Here is a 17,791-nt window from a genome sequence, read left to right as displayed (position 1 = left end):
ATTATAAGGTAAACAGGCATTTAACTGAACAATACTGAGTCTTGTGTCTTATTATGTCCCTTGTAGAACAGAAATCCACCCCCAGGAACTGCTAGAAAATCAGAGGGTGGCAGCTCTCTGGTAATACACTAAGAATTGTTGCTGGATCCCTGGGGAGAGGGAAGTGGGGCAAAATGAGCAGTGCAGGGGGGAGATACAAACACGAGGGGCGAGGAAGGTAGAAGCAAGGACGGGGGTGTTGGCTTTCAGCGGGACCAAATTCCTGATGCTGGGTCCCATGATCAGGTACTGAGTACCTGTGAATGAGTGAACCTTCTGCATTATAACAATTTTGTAATTCTGTGACATGACCCCTAAACAAGCATAACTGATAGCTTGCCATCAGCAGCCATTTTCCTGCATTGACTCCCTTCCCACAATGCATCCAATGACAGTTTTCCTTTTGCCAGGAGTCTGATGCAGTCTCCCACACGAATGTGTGGGCCTGCTCCAGCAGGCTCCACTAAATTATGGACAGGAATGGGGCAAGGCTATGGAAGGACTCAAAAGCAAGAATGAGAATTTTAAAGTAATGCAGATCAGCAAGCGCAGGGATGAAGAGTGAAATGGAATTGTTTATGAGTTAGGACGTCGGCAGAGTTTAGGACAACCTCAAGTTTACTGCCAGGAAGATGAATGGAATTGGTTGCTAGAGAACTGAGTTTTGGAGCAGGAACCTAAGACAATGGGCAGGGTTTTCTGCCCTCCCTCCTCCCATGTGGCGTACCTTCTGGTGGCGGCTCCCCATTGGCCACCGATGGGATCTTCCAGCTGAAGTCTACGGTGGTTTGCGTGACTCACCCTTCCCGCTCCTGAGGAACCTCCGGTAGGGAGGGGGGGGGGGTTTCGCCTTCGATAGATCTGTAAGATCCAGCCCACAAGAAGGCCTGGAAAATCCTGCCCAATGGCTTTAGTCTTCCCAATATTTAATTGGAGGGAAGCTTTACTTATCCAGTATTGGATACTGGATAAGCAGTTTAATAATTTATCTGCAATAGAGAATTCAAGAGTATGGTGGCAAAATATGAAGTAAACAATACAGCAATGGAACTAATTGTTTTATTTGCCCTAATTTTAATGTTGGGGCAGGAAAAATCCTCCGAAGTGGAGGATTGGAGGCAAGGTTCCTCTGTGGTGTAGAGGACACAATTGTTTCTCCTAGCCTAAAGAAGACTTGAAACAAAATCTTTTGAAGTTAATGGGAACTTTTGTTCACAGTTCAAGCTCCCAACAGGATTTGTCCAGCGAGGAAAGCATCACTGCTCCCCCAATATCATTGGGACCCAATCTGTATAATTAAATCAGGACCATGCTGCCTTCCACTGTATGGCTTGCTCATCTGCTAAGAAGAGGAGATTAATATCAGGACCTGGTAGGAAAGAAGTGGAATCACAGTGGTAAATTGCTATCTTTATTTTAACTGCTCTACCTGCTCCGTCACATCTGTTTTATTTTTGGCTGGCAAGGTGCGTAGAACAGAAAAATTATTGTCAACCCAGAGTGGCAGTTGAAGGACCAATTTAGGAAAGCAGTAAATCCAGTGATAGCTGTTTGAATTCTGTGGTAATATTTGACAGAAGGTGAAGCTTGAATTATTAAATGGTGGGTGTTAATTTTCAGCCAAAATTTTCTTATTAAAGTTTAAGTCTGCCTGAAGAAATTTGAAGGAAGCAGTTTAAAATTTTGCCAATGAGACGTTACACGAAAATCAGCATTGCCTCAATCTGTAAAGTGATGCTGTTATGACATTTTATCCCTGCATGAATGCAGCTTTTCTTAAACAGCTCTGTAAAAATAAGAACCTAGAAAATCTACACGTTGTAACTTTGATGGTTGCATTGGATCCACACCCAGTGCTGACCTTGCTCGAGATTGCAGGAACTTCAGGACGGGGCTGGCAGACACCCTCATGGGCACCAGTGCCTGTCTGCTGTTTTGGCTACCACTGATTCCAGCACCTCCACCCACCCATGCCCCAAATCCACTGAATGTCCCTTCTGGATTATTTTTCCAAGTAGCGGGGAATCCCACCCCATATTCCTAGTGCTTGTGAACTATTTGATGATGGACCGATACTGTTGGAGTGGAAAATGAACTGCATTTTAAATAATGGAAAAGACTATGAACAGATAATTTTACTCTGCTTCTAACTGGCTTTAATTATACGATTTTGTGGTATGATTAAACTCCAGTTGATAAGGCAGAATTATTGTCTTCTATGTTTTAATGTTTCAGATAATGTCATGTAATCATAGCCTAACATTTGATGTTGAAGCCCAATATGGGTTGAATATTGCAGGGTCTTTTCTTTTTTTTACAATTTAATTCAAGGGACTTTCATATAAACAGACAAAAGCAAAGAATAACCATACAACATTATAAACAACCAACACCCGCTCCCCCAATACCACCCCCTTCCCCCATCCTGCTTTCCACATTTTAACCCCCGTACCCCCACCTATTCCCCCCTCCACTTTGCTGACCCCTCAAACCTCTTTAAAGAAATCAATGAACGGCTTCCACCTCTGAGTGAACCCATCGACTGAGCCCCTCAAGACGAACTTGACCTTCTGCGTCTCAGGAATTCTGTCAGGTTGCTCACCCACACCCCTGCCTTTGGCGGCTCTGTGTCCCTCCACCCAAGCAAATCCGTCTCCGGGATATCAGGGAGGCAAAGGTCAAAACATCGGCCTCTCTCGGCCCCTGAATACTCGGGTCTTTAGACACCTCGAATATCGCCACCTCTGGACTGAGAGCCACTTTCACCCCCTCCCCCGCACCTCGGCCATCATGTCCGCGAACCACTGCCAGAACCTCTTCAGCTTCGAACATGTCCAAAACATGAAACGTGATTTGCAGATCCCACCCCTCGCACATACCTGTTCTCTACCCCCTCAAAAAACCTACTCGGCCGTTCTACCATTGTATGCGCCCTACGTATTACTTTAAACTGCATGAGGCTTAACCTCGCACACGACAAGGACGCATTCACCCTCTGCACGGCTTCAGCCCACATTCCAGCCTCAACCTCGCTTCACAGCTCCCCCTTCCACTTATGCTTTATGTCCCTCACCAAGGCCCCTCCCAGTCCATCACCTCCTTGTAGACCTCGGACACCTTCCCCTCCCCTATCTCATCCTGTGACAGTCCATTATCCTCAAACCCCAGGGGCAGCAGCCCAGGAAAGGACGGCACATCTCTCTTAACTAAACGTGCAGTGTGAATGTTCACGATTGGGTAAATGTTAGTTAATTGGTTGAATGAGTGAATGGGTAGTATGGTAGAATGGGTAGAACAGATGAAGTAAGTGGATATGTCTATAGGGTGGCAGCTTGGTGAGGTGCTAGGTGGCTAGGCTGGCAGGTGGGTGAGCAGGTGCATAGGTTGGCAGGTGGGTACTGTGGCCTTTGGGTAGGATGGCAAGTAGGATCGTGGGCTAATGAAGTCGGGTCAGGGAACTAATCAAGTAGTGGGGGCTATTCAGGTCTGGTTGGGTGGGGGGAGGAATCAATTTGTTTTGGATTAGGTCAGGCGGATCAGTGGGATATGCTTTTTTTCGAAAAGCCTTCCTGCAGAGGAAGAGGCAATCGGAGAGGCTGTGCTACTCAATCTGATGTTCTATTACTGGGCAGCAAACATCGTGAAAGTGCGGGGATGGATGAAGGAAGGAGCCAGGGTGCAGATGGAGGACACTTCCTGTGCAGGTTTGTGTCAAAGGGCTTTGGTTGCAGCTCCTCTTCTGTTCTCTCCGACCAGGTTTTCTACGAGCTCAGTGAGCTCCCTAAGAATTTGGGCCAATCCACGCAGCATTTTAAATTGGGAGTGATGTCACTACTGTCGCCAATTTTTGGGAACCATAGGTTTGAGCCATTCGGGATGGATACAATGTATAAGCTTTAGAAGAGGGAGGGCTTTGAGTGGTTCAAGGGTTTGTTTGTAGAGGGTAGGTTTGTGGGACTGGAGGAGATAGTGGAGAAATGTCAACTCTCGAGGGGGGAGTTCATTTAGATATCTGCAGTCCTGACCCGACTTTGTAAGGAACTGTCTTTGTTCCCTCGGCTACCTGGACCTACACTAATGGACAAAACACTATCTCTAGATGAGATAGGGTAAGCAAAGGTATCCGATACATATCTGGCCACATTTGGAATACTGCATGCAGTTCTGGTCGCCACATTACCAGAAGGATGTGGATGCTTTGGAGAGGGTGCAGAGGAGGTTCACCAGGATGTTGCCTGGTATGAAGGGTGCTAGCTATGAAGAAAGGTTGAGTAGATTAGGATTGTTTTAGTTGGAAAGACGGAGGTTGAGGGGGGGACCTGATTGAGGTATACAAAATTATGAGGGGTATGGACAGGGTGGATAGCAACAAGCTTTTTCCAAGAGTGGGGGTGTCAGTTACAAGGGGTCACGATTTCAAGGTGAGAGGCAGAAAGTTTAAGGGAGATGTGCGTGGAAAGTTTTTTACGCAGAGGGTGGTGGGTGCCTGGAACACTTTACCAGCGGAGGTGGTAGAGGCGGGCACGATAGCATCATTTAAGAGGCATCTAGATAGGTATATGAACGGGCGGCAACAGAGGGAAGTAGACCTTGGAAAATAGGAGATAGGTTTAGATAAAGGATCTGGATCGGCGCAGGCTGGGAGGGCCGAAGGGCCTGTTCCTGTGCTGTAATTTCTTTGTTCGTTGTTCTATATGGGTGGTTGTTGGAGATAGGGAGAGCACTATTAGAGGAAGTCACTATTAGAGGAAGTCAAGGGGAAGTGTGAAGAGGGAGTTGGGGCTGGGTGGAGGGGTGTGGAGCGAGATCTTGCATTGGGTGAATTCTACCTCTCCTTGTGCCAGGCTGAGACTGGTAGAGTTTAAAATAGTTCACTGACCACAGATAACCAGAACACGCATGTCCCGGAATAGAGGACAGGTGTGTGAGATGTCTAGGGGGCCGGCAAGCCATTCACACTCGTTCTGGATCTGCCCTAAGCTATTTGAGTTTTGGGTCTCCTTTTTTGAGACTATATCGGAGATTGTGGGGGTCAGGCTGGAGCCGTGCCCATTAGTGGTGATATTTGGGGTGGACAGACCTGTTGGCGTTTCTGGAGAAGAATAAGGCTGATGTCCTGGCCTTCGTCTCTCTGATTGCCTGGAGACGAGTCCTGCTTGGATGGAATTTACCAGCTTCCATCAATGGCCTCGGCATTGTTGGGGGACATTTCAGAGTTTCTGAAATTGGATCAATTTTGCCATTAGAGATCATTGGATCGTTCTATTCCATGTGGAAGCTGTTCATCACCTTCTTTAAGGACTTGGTCATGGCCAGTGACTGTGCGGGTTGGTTAGGAAGGGTGGGGTGGCATTGGGCGGGTTGGGTCTTGGGTGGAAGGGAGGGGATAAGGGTTAGTATTATTTAAAAAGTAACAATTTGTATATATTCTGTTGGATTGTTTTGTACGTGTTAAATTGAAAACTTCTAGAATAAAAATATATATATTTTTTTTAATCTGCTTGGTAACAGCAGTAACATTTCATAGAATTTACAGTGCAGAAGGAGGCCATTTGGCCCATCGGGTCTGCACCGGCTCTTGAAAAGAGCACCCTACTTAAGCTCACGCCTCCACCCTATCCCCATAACCTAGTAACCCCACATAACCTTTATTTTATAAATGTTTATTATTGGATTTTTGAACAAGGTATATTTACCATTATGTACACAGATATATGTATATAGAAGAGAAGGGCACACACAAACAAACCAATGAAAAAAATAATAATAAATAAATAAAAAATAAAATAAATTAACTGGTAAGGTATTATGCACCAGCTGAACAGCAACAACTCTGTACAATTGGCAATATTATTTACAACACATAAGTAGGCATCTGTTTGTGGGGTGGAGACTCTGGAGGTAGATATACATTTGGATGGCCGGAGAACCAATACAGAGGGCAATACTCGAACGGGTCTGCTGTTGGTGTTATCACTTGCTTCTCCCAGACGGATTTTGCTGCCGTTGTCATCTCACGCTCACCTCCGCTTCAGCTGTTCGTCCTGTCTTTCGCCTGTTTTCTCTGTTCCTGTAGATGCCAAGTTTGTTGTCGTTTCCCATGCCCTCCTTCCGGCTATCATTTCCCTGCCTCCCCCCAACCTCCCTGATTCTCTTCTATTGTTCCCTGTCTCTTCCCCCCCCCCCCCCGCCCTACTTCCCCCTGATTCTTGGCTACCTGGCTATTCTTCTGCTTGTTTGTTGGCTGATGTACCATCAATTGAACGCGAGACGAGTTGCTGAACAAAAGTATGGCTTTAATCTACTAGATGTTAGCCCTGCGGTCAATTACAGTAGAAGGATGACCGCCGGGAGTACTGGGTATTTATACCCCGCCCTGGAGGCGGGGTTAACTCAGCCTCTCGACCAATCGGGGAGCCGTCACATGACTGGTCTGAACCAACTGGCTGAGAGGCACATGACCGACCAGGGCCAATGGTAAGCCGGTGTTCTGCACCAATGGCAGGCAGCTATGCTAATCATACCATCACATTGGCCACAAACAGGTCCTGGAATAATTGGGTAAATAGCTCCCACGTTCTGTGGAAGCCGTCCTCTGACCCTCAGATGGCGAATTTGCACCTAACCGTTTTTGGACACTAAGGGCAATTTATCATGGCCAATCCACCTAACCTGCACATCTTTGGACTGTGGGAGGAAACCGGAGCACCTGGAGAAAACCCACGCACACACGGGGAGAAACATGCAGACTCCGCACGGACAATGACCCAAGCCGGGAATCGAACCTGGTACCCTGGAGCTGTGAAGCAATTGTGCTAACCACTATGCTACCGTGCTGCCCCATGACCCAAGTGCGATGGCCAGGGGTTCAATAGCAAGTGGAAACAGCAACAGGAACAACGGGCATCCCTGTCTCATGCCCCTGTGCAGCCAGAAGTATCCCAAACTTACTGCATTTGTCCTAACATTCGCTGGGTAGGCGTTATATAACAATCTCATCCAGGAGATAAAGATCGCCCGAACCTAAACCGCGCCAGGGTTTCAAAAAAGGAACCTCCATTCCACCCGATCGAACACCTTCTGTGCGTCCATAGAAATAATTACTTCTGGAACCTTCCCCCTAGATGATGCTATGATCACATTCAAAATCATCCTGTTTGCACTAGAGTGCTGAACTTGTGGCATTTGAGTGCGACAGTGAGAGTTTGGTGACTGAAGGAGTGCTGAACTTGTGGCATTTGAGTGCGACAGTGAGAGTTTGGTGACTGACGGAGTTAGGTGAGGAGGGAGTAAGGTGCTCCTGACATTTAATTTCCTATATTTATCAAAGAGCGTGAAGGGAGCCAGGAGTTTAGAGTACAGCTGACTGGAAGCAGAGTCGGAGGGCAGAGGTCCAGTTGGTCTACAGGGCAGCTAATTCTGTAAAGTAAGAGGGGATGGAGGCTAGGGCAGTTGCATGCTCCTCCTGTAGGATGTGGGTGGTGAGGGAAACCACTGGTGTCCCCGCTGACTATACCTGCGGGAAGTGCACCCAGCTCCAGCTCCTCAGAGACCGTGTTAAGGTACTGGAGCTGGAGCTGGATGAACTTCGGATCATCCGGGAGGCAGAGGGGGTTATCGAGAAGAGTTACAGGGAGGTAGCCACACCAAAGGTACTGGACAAGAGTAGCTGGGTTACAGTCAGGGGAAAGAAAACTAACAGGTAGACAGTGCAGGGATCCCTCGTGGCAGTTCCCCTTCAAAACAAGTATACCGTTTTGGATGCTGTTGGGGGGGATGACCTACCGGGGGAAGGCCCCAGCGGCCAGGTCTCTGGCACTGAGTCTGGCTCTGGGGCTCAGAAGGGAAGGGGGGAGCATAGAAAAGCAATAGTAATAGGAGATTCAATGGTTAGGGGAATAGATAGGAGATTCTGTGGTCGCGAGCGAGACTCCCGAAAGGTATGTTGCCTCCCGGGTGCCAGGGCCAGGGATGTCTCGGATCGTGTCTTCAGGATCCTGAAGGGGGAGGGTGAGCAGCCAGAAGTCGTGGTGCACATTGGTACCAACGACGTAGGTAGGAAAAAGGGTGTGGAGGTAATAAACAAGTTTAGGGAGTTAGACTGGAAGTTAAAAGCCAGGACAGACAGAGTTGTCATCTCTGGTTTGTTGCCGGTGCCACGTGATAGCAAGGCTAGGAATAGGGAGAGTGCAGTTGAACACTTGGCTGCAGGAATGGTGTAGGAGGGAGGGATTCAGGTATTTGGATAATTGGAGCGCATTCTGGGGAAGGTGGGACCTATACAAGCAGGACGGGTTGCATCTGAACCAGAGGGGCACCAATATCCTTGGGGGGGGGGGGGGGGGGTTTTCTAGTACTCTTCGGGAGGGTTTAAACTAATTTGGCAGGGGAATGGGAACCGGATCTGTAGTCCAGCAACTAAGGAAGCTGATATTCAGGACGCCAAAGCACGTAGTGATGCAGTGGGGAAGGTAACACTGACAAAGGAGAGTACTTGCAGGCAAGGAGAGGGTTGAAGTGTGTATACTTTAATGCAAGAAGCATCAGGAATAAGGTGGGTGAACTTCAGGCATGGATCGGTACTTGGGACTACGATGTGGTGGCCATCACGGAAACTTGGATTGAAGAGGGGCAGAAATGGTTGTTGGAGGTCCCTGGTTATAGATGTTTCAACAAGATTAGGGAGGATGGTAAAAGAGGTGGTGGGGTAGCATTGTTAATTAGAGATAGTATAAATGCTGCAGAAAGGCAGTTCGAGGGGGATCTGCCTACTGAGGTAATATGGGTTGAAGTCAGAAATGGGAAAGGAGCAGTCACCTTGTTGGAAGTTTTCTATAGGCCCCCCAATAGCAGCAGAGATGTGGAGGAACAGATTGGGAAACAGATTTTTGGAAAGGTGCAGAAGTCACAGGGTAGTAGTCATGGGTGACTTCAACTTCCCAAACATTGAGTGGAAACTCTTTAGATCAAATAGTTTGGATGGGGTAGTGTTTGTGCAGTGTGTCCAGGAAGCTTTTCTAACACAGTATGTAGATTGTCCGACCAGAGGGGAGGCCATATTGGATTTAGTACTTGGTAATGAACCAGGGCAGGTGATAATTTGTTAGTGGGGGAGCATTTTGGAGGTAGTGACCACAATTCTGTGACTTTCACTTTAGTTATGGAGAGGGATAGGTGCATGCAACAGGGCAAGGTTTATAATTGGGGGAAGGGTAAATACAATGCTGTCAGACAAGAATTGAAGTGTAGAAGTTGGGAACATAGGCTGTCAGGGAAGGACACAAGTGAAATGTGGAACTTGTTCAAGGAACAGGTACTGCGTGTCTTTGATATGTATGTCCCTGTCAGGCAGGGAAGAGATGGTCGAGTGAGGGAACCATGGTTGACAAGAGAGGTTGAATGTCTTGTTAAGAGGAAGAAGGAGACTTATGTAAGGCTGAAGAAACAAGGTTCAGACAGGGCGCTGGAGGGATACAAGATAGCCAGGAGGGAACTGAAGAAAGGGATTAGGAGAGCTAAGAGAGGGCATGAAAAATCTTTGGCAGGTAGGATCAAGGAAAACCCCAAGGCCTTTTACACATAGAACATAGAACAGTACAGCACAGAACAGGCCCTTCGGCCCTCAATGTTGTGCCGAGCAATGATCACCCTACTTAAACCCACGTAACCCATATACCCGTAACCCAACAATCCCCCCATTAACCTTACACTACGGGCAATTTAGCATGGCCAATCCACCTAACCCGCACATCTTTTGGACTGTGGGAGGAAACCGGAGCACCCGGAGGAAACCCACGCACACACAGGGAGGACGTGCAGACTCCACACAGACAGTGGCCAAGCCGGGAATCGAACCTGGGACCCTGGAGCTGTGAAGCATTGATGCTAACCACCATGCTACCGTGAGGCATATATGTGAGAAATATGAGAATGACTAGAGCGAGGATAGGTCCGATCAAGGACAGTAGCGGGAGATTGTGTATTGAGTCTGAAGAGATAGGAGAGGTCTTGAACAAGTATTTTTCTTCAGTATTTACAAACGAGAGGGACCATATTGTTGGAGAGGACAGTGTGAAACAGACGGATAAGCTTGAGGAGATACTTGTCAGGAAGGAAGATGTGTTGCGCATTTTGAAAAACTTGAGGATAGACAAGTCCACCGGGCCTGACGGGATATATCCAAGGATTCTATGGGAAGCAAGAAGTGAAATTGCAGAGCCGTTGGCAATGATCTTTTCGTCCTCGCTGTCAACAGGGGTGGTACCAGAGGATTGGAGAGTGGCGAATGTCGTGCCCCTGTTCAAAAAAGGGAATAGGGATAACCCTGGGAATTACAGGCCAGTTAGTCTTACTTCGGTGGTAGGCAAAGTAATGGAAAGGGTACTGAGGGATAGGATTTCTGAGCATCTGGAAAGGAACTGCTTGATTAGGGATAGTCAGCACAGATTTGTGAGGGGTAGGTCTTGCCTTACAAGTCTTATTGACTTCTTTGAGGAGGTGACCAAGCATGTGGACGAAGGTAAAGCAGTGGATGTAGTGTACATGGATTTTAGTAAGGCATTTGATAAGGTTCCCCATTGTAGGCTTGTGCAGAAAGTAAGGAGGCATGGGATAGTGGGAAATTTGGCCAGGTGGATAACAAACTGGCTAACCGATAGAAGACAGAGAGTGGTGGTGGATGGCAAATATTCAGCCTGGAGCCCAGTTATCAGTGGTGTACCGCAGGGATCAGTTCTGGGTCCTCTGCTGTTTGTGATTTTCATTAACGACTTGGATGAGGGAGTTGAAGGGTGGGTCAGTAAATTTGCAGATGATACGAAGATTGGTGGAGTTGTGGATAGTGAGGAGGGCTGTTGTCGGCTTCAAAGAGACATAGATAGAATGCAGAGCTGGGCTGAGAAGTGGCAGATGGAGTTTAACCCTGACAAGTGTGAGGTTGTCCATTTTGGAAGGACAAATATGAATGCGGAATACAGGGTTAACGGTAGGGTTCTTGGCAATGTGGAGGAGCAAAGAGATCTTGGGGTCTATGTTCATAGATCTTTGAAAGTTGCCACTCAAGTGGATATAGCTGTGAAGAAGGCCTATGGTGTGCTAGCGTTCATTAGCAGAGGGATTGAATTTAAGAGCCGTGAGGTGATGATACAGCTGTACAAAACCTTGGTCAGGCCACATTTGGAGTATTGTGTGCAGTTCTGGTCGCCTCATTTTAGGAAGGTTGTGGAAGCTTTGGAAAAGGTGCAAAGGAGATTTACCAGGATGTTGCCTGGAATGGAGACTAGGTCATACGAGGAAAGGTTGAGGGTGCTAGGCCTTTTCTCATTAGAACAGAGAAGGATGAGGGGCAACTTGATAGAGGTTTATAAGATGATTAGGGGAATAGATAGAGTAGACAGTCAGAGACTTTTTCCCCGGGTGGAACACACCATTACAAGAGGACATAAATTTAAGATAAATGGTGGAAGATATAGAGGGGATGTCAGAGGTAGGTTCTTTACCAGAGAGTAGTGGGGGCATGGAATGCACTGCCTGTGGAAGTAGTTGAGTTGGAAACGTTAGGGACCTTCAAGCGGCTATTGGATAGGTACATGGATTAGGGTAGAATAATGGAGTGTAGGTTAACTTCTTAAGGGCAGCACGGTAGCATTGTGGATAGCACAATTGCTTCACAGCTCCAGGGTCCCAAGTTCGATTTCGACTTGGGTCACTGTCTGTGTGGAGTCTGCACATCCTCCCCGTGACTGCATGGGTTTCCTCCGGGTACTCCGGTTTCCTTCCACAGTCCAAAGATGTGCAGGTTGGGTGGATTGGCCATGAAAAATTGTCCAAAATTCTTTGATTAACCTAGGACAAAAGTTCGGCGCAACATCGTGGGCCGAAGGGCCTGTTCTGTGCTGTATTTCTCTATCTATCAAAATCCGTCTGATGTTACTCGACAACTGTCACCTCATGACAAAGCCAGTGTGATCCTCGGAGACCACCTCCGAAACTCACCCCTCCAAACACCTCGCCAGGACCTTTGGTAGCACCTTCAACAAGGAAATGGGACCACGGGACCCACATTCCACCGGATCCTTATCCTTTTTTGGGATCAGGGAGATGGACGCCCGCGCCAGTGACAATGAATCGTTATACATCCCCAATAGAAATGGTGCCAGCGCCGCTGCAAATTGCTTAGAAAATTCCATTAGGCCCCGGGTCATTCCCCGGTCACATCGAACCAATGCACTCCATTATCTCCCGGAGTCCCAATGGCGCCTCCAATCCCTGTCCCCTTCCCCTCTTCACCTCCAGAAAGTCCAGCTGCCTAATTTAGCATGGCCAATCCACCTAACCTGCACATCTTCGGACTGTGGAAGGAAACCGGAGCACCCGGAGGAAACTCACGCAGACATGGGGAGAATGTGCAGACTCCACGCAGACAATGACCTAAGGCGGGAATCAAACTTAGGACCCCGGAGCTGTGAAGCAACTGTACTAACCACTATGCTACCGGGAATGAAGGGATGTGATCTGCTGAGCAACAGGTAGAAATCTGCCTGACGACAGCATTAGCTAGCATTGAAAAGGTATAATGAGATGCAATTTTAAAAGTAATGAGATGCAGGTGTTTAGACAAATGATATACAGTTGCCAGCACCCTCAGAAGCAGAGGCAGCTTATATCTAACAGCCTGTGAGTCCAGTCCCCAATCTAACAGCCAGGAGCTTGCCTGGACTATCATCTAAGTCGGAGAGCCAACGCCATGTAGAAACTTTCGTAAAGGTAATCTAAATATATTTTCTGGACCAGGATAAGACGTCCCAGACTTGACTATCATCCCTGGATTGTATGGTAACTATAAGCTCAATTTGATTTATCAGTGTACTTAATTTGGATGTTGTTTGGGTAAAGGGTTCTTAAGGAGTTCAGAAATCACAGACATAGGGTGCAATTCAGTGAGCCCGTTGCCACACGGTGTGGAGCCAACGCAGCAGGTGAATCCCGGGAGAGCCCCAAATTCGGCTCCATGCCGGGCACAAGGCTGATCGTGAGTCACCCGACTCGCTCCGCACAACGTGATCTGGGCGAGATCCAGATCTGCATATATAAATTAATCCAATTGGTTATTTAAATACCCAGACGTCAGATTCACCCGGCACCAAGAACTCAATGGCCACACCTGGGATACCGCTCCAGGATGCCATTTAGCACTGGTCCCCACTGATGTGGCACTTGCCAGAAGCACTGTCAGGTTGGCAGTGCCAATGTGCTCAGGCACCAGGTTGGCACTGACCGGGGTCAGGCCCCAGAGAGCCTTGCAAATTAGAGGGAGAGATTCCCTGGTCCTTACCAAGATTGGAGGTTGGGGGGGGGGGGGGGGGGGGGGGGTTGATAATGCTGAGGGGGAGGGGCACGAAAGTAGGGGGAATTATCAGGGCTGCCAATGGCGCCCCGATCTGTGAACAGCCATTACTGCTGGCGAGATCAGCTCACCAGCAGGAAATACCTCGAAGAGTGGCCTTTGCAGAGAAAAACTGAGACCAACTAAAATGGCAAATACCCGTTGAATAGCGGGATGTTTCTCAGCACTACAGCCGCCAAGAAATACCATGTCTGCTGAATTGCGCCCATAGTTTGGAATGGGGGACGTTCTATCTAAACTGTGCGTGTGCTTAGTGTTCATATACTTAATTGCCCCAGACTATAGTAGTCCTATTCCTGCATATTTATCGTTTCTTTAATAGTCTTTACTAGTTGTTACATGATGAATGGGCTGCTAATTTTCACTGGGGTTTCACTTGAATCTTCACACCATTTAAAAAAAACCAAAATTATCCACCTCCATGAACTAGTGTTTCAAGTTGTGGTGCCATGGTAGATACCACCAGCCTGTTTTGTGACACTGTCCAGTTAAGTCCCATGGAACTTTCTGAAGTCTCTGATTCTAATTCAGAGTCAGTGGCATTCACTGCCCGCGGGAATTGCCCGCTGGAAGTTCAAACTTCCTGGACAATTCCCAGGGAGGCCAAAAGCATCATGACTTGCGCAGGGTCCTCATGTACATAGTGGTTTGTATATCTGGTTTCTGACGATCCGAGGGCCAGAAGATCTGGGCCATTGGGGAAAAAGGCTAGTGTTCAGTTTTCCATTCACTATCTTCAATAGACTGATCCATAAAGTTGACACACATATCTCCCGCTCAGTATTTTAATTGATGCTCTAACTGCTGGAAATTAGCATTGTTTGCGTAACATTGCCAAATCTACCCCATAGATGTGCTCCATGTAGATCACTGAGTTTCTATTATCTATTGTGGAAGCTCTAAGATCCGTTTTATATTTATAAACAAATATTTAAAACTTCAACTACACACGGCATTTGAATTTCATATAATTTAGATTAAAGACCTGCTTTGTCGACTGCAAGATACAGCGGACAAACATATGCAGTATTGTGGAAAAGATGAAGTGAAAAAATGGCAAAATATATTGCAGAACAAAGAGTAAGTACACAAGAAATCCAGCCTTCCATATTTTCATTTAGCTGGAGGAATACTGACAAGTTGAGGTAAATACATGTGAGATCAATTTTATTTTTCCTTTTGTTTCTGCCAAAAATATTGGAATGCAGGGGCAGAAAATGGATCCTCCAGTTCATTTAATGGAAGATTTTCCATTTAAATTCACAGATTAGCACTGCTGCCTCACGGCGCTGAGGACCCGGGTTTGATCCCGACTCTGGGTCACTGTCTGTGTGGAATATGCATGTTCTCCCTGTGTCTGCGTGGGTCTCAATTCCATAACCCAAAGATGTGCAGGGTAGATGGATTGGCCATGCTAAATTATCCCTTAATTGGAAAAAAAAAGAATCATGTACTCTAAATGTATTTTTAAAATATTCACAGATTAACAGTCTAATGTGCTGTATAATGCACACATGATCTAATATTCGAATGACATTCCTACTGTGTGCTGCTTTTCACTAAGAGCATAAAATTGCTCTTTAGTCCAGCTTTAGGAAATGATTTTACTTCTTTTTACCTCAGACCCATGGCTCTGAAATTGCAGTAGTCCTTTGATCCTGGCATAAGTGCCCCTGTATTCTCTGCTATCTGGCCTTTATTCTTGATTTCATATTTATGAAAGTTATAAATCTTACCACCATTTTTATTCTAATTCAGATCTATGGAATTACTTTTATCCTCTGCTAACGAGAGGCATGACGACGTCTTGAAGATTACATTAAAAAAACTGGAAAAAGCAAGAGAGGGATTAATTTTGAACACGGTAGGTATGAATGAGGATGTAAACAGAAACACGATTTGCAGAAAGTAATATTTATCACAACAATGTGCCTGATAATCTGTCAATGTTGTAGGTTAACCCCTTACTGATGGAAGCTGCAAATACAGCAATGAAAGAATGGGATAGTAATAAATCGCACATTAACAAAATGGGTATATTCAATCCATATTATAATGGCAGACATCCGGCCTATAAGGTATGTAACAATTAATTGGCTGATGTTTATTCTCAAAAATAGCCAGGTTGTGGTTTGGTCAATCTTGAACTTGCCGACTTCCAGCCCTTTTCCCAGATGTTGGGAAGGTCGATGGGTCAAAGGAGTTAAGAATCCATTACGTAAGTGTCTTTTTACAGCAAAGCTCGTCAGCCTGGAGCAGGAGTGTTGCGTAGAATCCCTACAGTGCAGAAGGAAGACAATGAGTGTTCACTGACCCTCCAAAAGTGCACCCTAACTCGGCCCATTCCCCTGCCCTATCCTCGTAACCCCACCTAACCTTTGGACACTAATGGGCAATTTAACATGGCCAATTCACCTAATCCGCACATTTTTGGTCTAATAATCTAACCAAAAATTCTCCAACCACTGTCATCTGTCTATTCCCACTCCCCGTACCCATCATCAGACAGTGCACCTGCCATTGAATCCCCTCCCCCCACCCAGCCACCCTGACCACCATCTGACGCTCTCAGCCAGCATTGGAAGCCTCCAAAAACCACCTCCCCCCCTCTCGAAGTGGAATTCCCCCCTGCACAACTACTCTGCCCCCTGCCTGCCCCAATCCCTTATTCTCAGTAGATTTACCGGCCCTCAGGCCAGCTTGGTTGCGACCTCATGCTCCAGGATTTCATTCCTGTCGTCAAAAACTGCCAGACATTCAGAAAACACCTACTTCCAGGTTGCCCAGCCTCAAAATAGTTCTCTACCTCCTGACATAATTTGCGTCTCGGAGCTAAATTGCAGACCAATGTTTAAGTTTGATGACATACTAGCTGTACTTTTAAGAACATAACAACATGTATATATGTGGTATGCTTAATACTATAAAATATCCTAAAAAGTTTGGCAGGAATATTATCAAACAAAGTTTGACACTGAACTACGTAAGAAGATTTTAGGGTTAATGACCAAAAGCTTGCTCAAGGAGGGAAGAGAGGTTTAGTGAGAGAATTCCAGAGTATAGGATCTTGCCAGACAAAGTATAGCCTTCAATGATGGTTTGCTTTAAAATCGGGCAGCCAATGTCAGTTCTCCATAAATAACCTACCCCAATATCTCTCTCAGGCTATCCACAAGGGCCAACATCGATATATCTACCAATTAAAATGACAGGGTCATCAGTAATGCCACTATGCACACAGACATAAAAAAAGTAATCATCTTGCTTTTGTACTGAAATGCCTGCACACAAATTGTCAATGTACTCTGAGCCCCTAGCGCCTGTGTTAAGTAATAATAATAACTTTTTATTGTCAGAAGTATGAAGTTACTGTGGAAAGCCCCTAGTTGCCACATTCTGGCGCCTGTTCAGGTAAGCTGGTAAGGGAATTGAACCCACGCTGCTGGCCTTGTTCGGTATCACAAACCAGCTCTCTAGCCCACTGAGTCAAACCAGCTATATGTGCTGTCTTACTTGCTATTGTACTTTTGCAAGCTGCTTGCCCAGTGGCTGTAGCATGGGAAGTGACAAGCTGCTGTGGCCTCAGCCAAGGGTTTATGACATCTCATGGTTGGTGAGTCCGAGACCTGAGGGAGCTTGGCTGCAGACTGCAGAAAATGACCCGGCTGTCACAGGGAGGGGATTGGCTCTGAGGGTTGCAAAAGTGTCAGTTTTGCTAACATTAAAAATGTGGTCTTGTTCCAATCACTGAGCAAAGGCCACTTGTGCAGATCCGGGTACACCATTCCTACTGATGTGAGAAAGAGTAGAGTTTTAGTCATCTGACGGGCTGGCAACTAAAAGCACCAGAAAATTACTGGAATGCTGTGTACCACCAAGTTGTTATGCTGAATGTGTGAGTGAGGGTGATAAGTAGAAAGACGAAAGGGAACATTTTCATGACATGAGCATGAATTCTGGATGTGGCAATGCTTACAATTAACACGGTGACATCCTGTCAGCACACTCCCGCCATAAGAACATAAAAAATAAGAGTAGGAGTAGGCCATATGGCCCTTTGAGCCCACTCTGCCATTCAGTGAGATTATGGCTAATCTTCTGTTTCAACATCATTTCCTGCAATGTCCCCCATAGCCTCTGATGTTTTTAATATGTAGAAATTATGATTTCAGTCTTAATTTTACTTGAACGACTCAGCTTCCAGTCCCCTGGGCCAGAGAATTCCAAAGATTCGCCACCCTCTCTGTCCTAAATTGCCTGCCCCTTATTCTGAGACTGTGCACCTAGCTTAATCATTTATATATTAATAGAACTGTCATCAACTTCAAATGGTAAAAGCAAAATAAT

The 17,791-nt window shown here is 46.5% G+C and overlaps 1 protein-coding gene and 1 long non-coding RNA gene across 5 annotated transcripts in view; one reads left to right on the top strand and one right to left on the bottom strand.

Moving 5' to 3' along the window:
- LOC119963043 overlaps positions 1-17,791 on the top strand; it is a 133,502-nt gene that overhangs the window by 91,795 nt on the left and 23,916 nt on the right. For all 3 annotated transcript variants that reach the window (XM_038791551.1, XM_038791552.1, XM_038791550.1), the window contains 3 exons: positions 14,421-14,524; positions 15,203-15,308; positions 15,400-15,522. In XM_038791551.1, the coding sequence (XP_038647479.1) occupies positions 14,421-14,524; positions 15,203-15,308; positions 15,400-15,522 (333 nt within the window). The remainder of the gene's footprint in view (positions 1-14,420; positions 14,525-15,202; positions 15,309-15,399; positions 15,523-17,791) is intronic.
- Positions 15,343-17,791, bottom strand: part of LOC119963045 — a 53,809-nt gene continuing 51,360 nt past the window's right edge. For both annotated transcript variants that reach the window (XR_005460018.1, XR_005460017.1), the window contains one exon: positions 15,343-15,721. This is a non-coding gene — a long non-coding RNA (uncharacterized LOC119963045). The remainder of the gene's footprint in view (positions 15,722-17,791) is intronic.

The sequence above is a fragment of the Scyliorhinus canicula genome, chromosome 3 (assembly GCF_902713615.1).
Source record: "Scyliorhinus canicula chromosome 3, sScyCan1.1, whole genome shotgun sequence".
NCBI lineage: Eukaryota > Metazoa > Chordata > Chondrichthyes > Carcharhiniformes > Scyliorhinidae > Scyliorhinus > Scyliorhinus canicula.
This window is presented reverse-complemented; position numbering and strand designations above follow the sequence as displayed.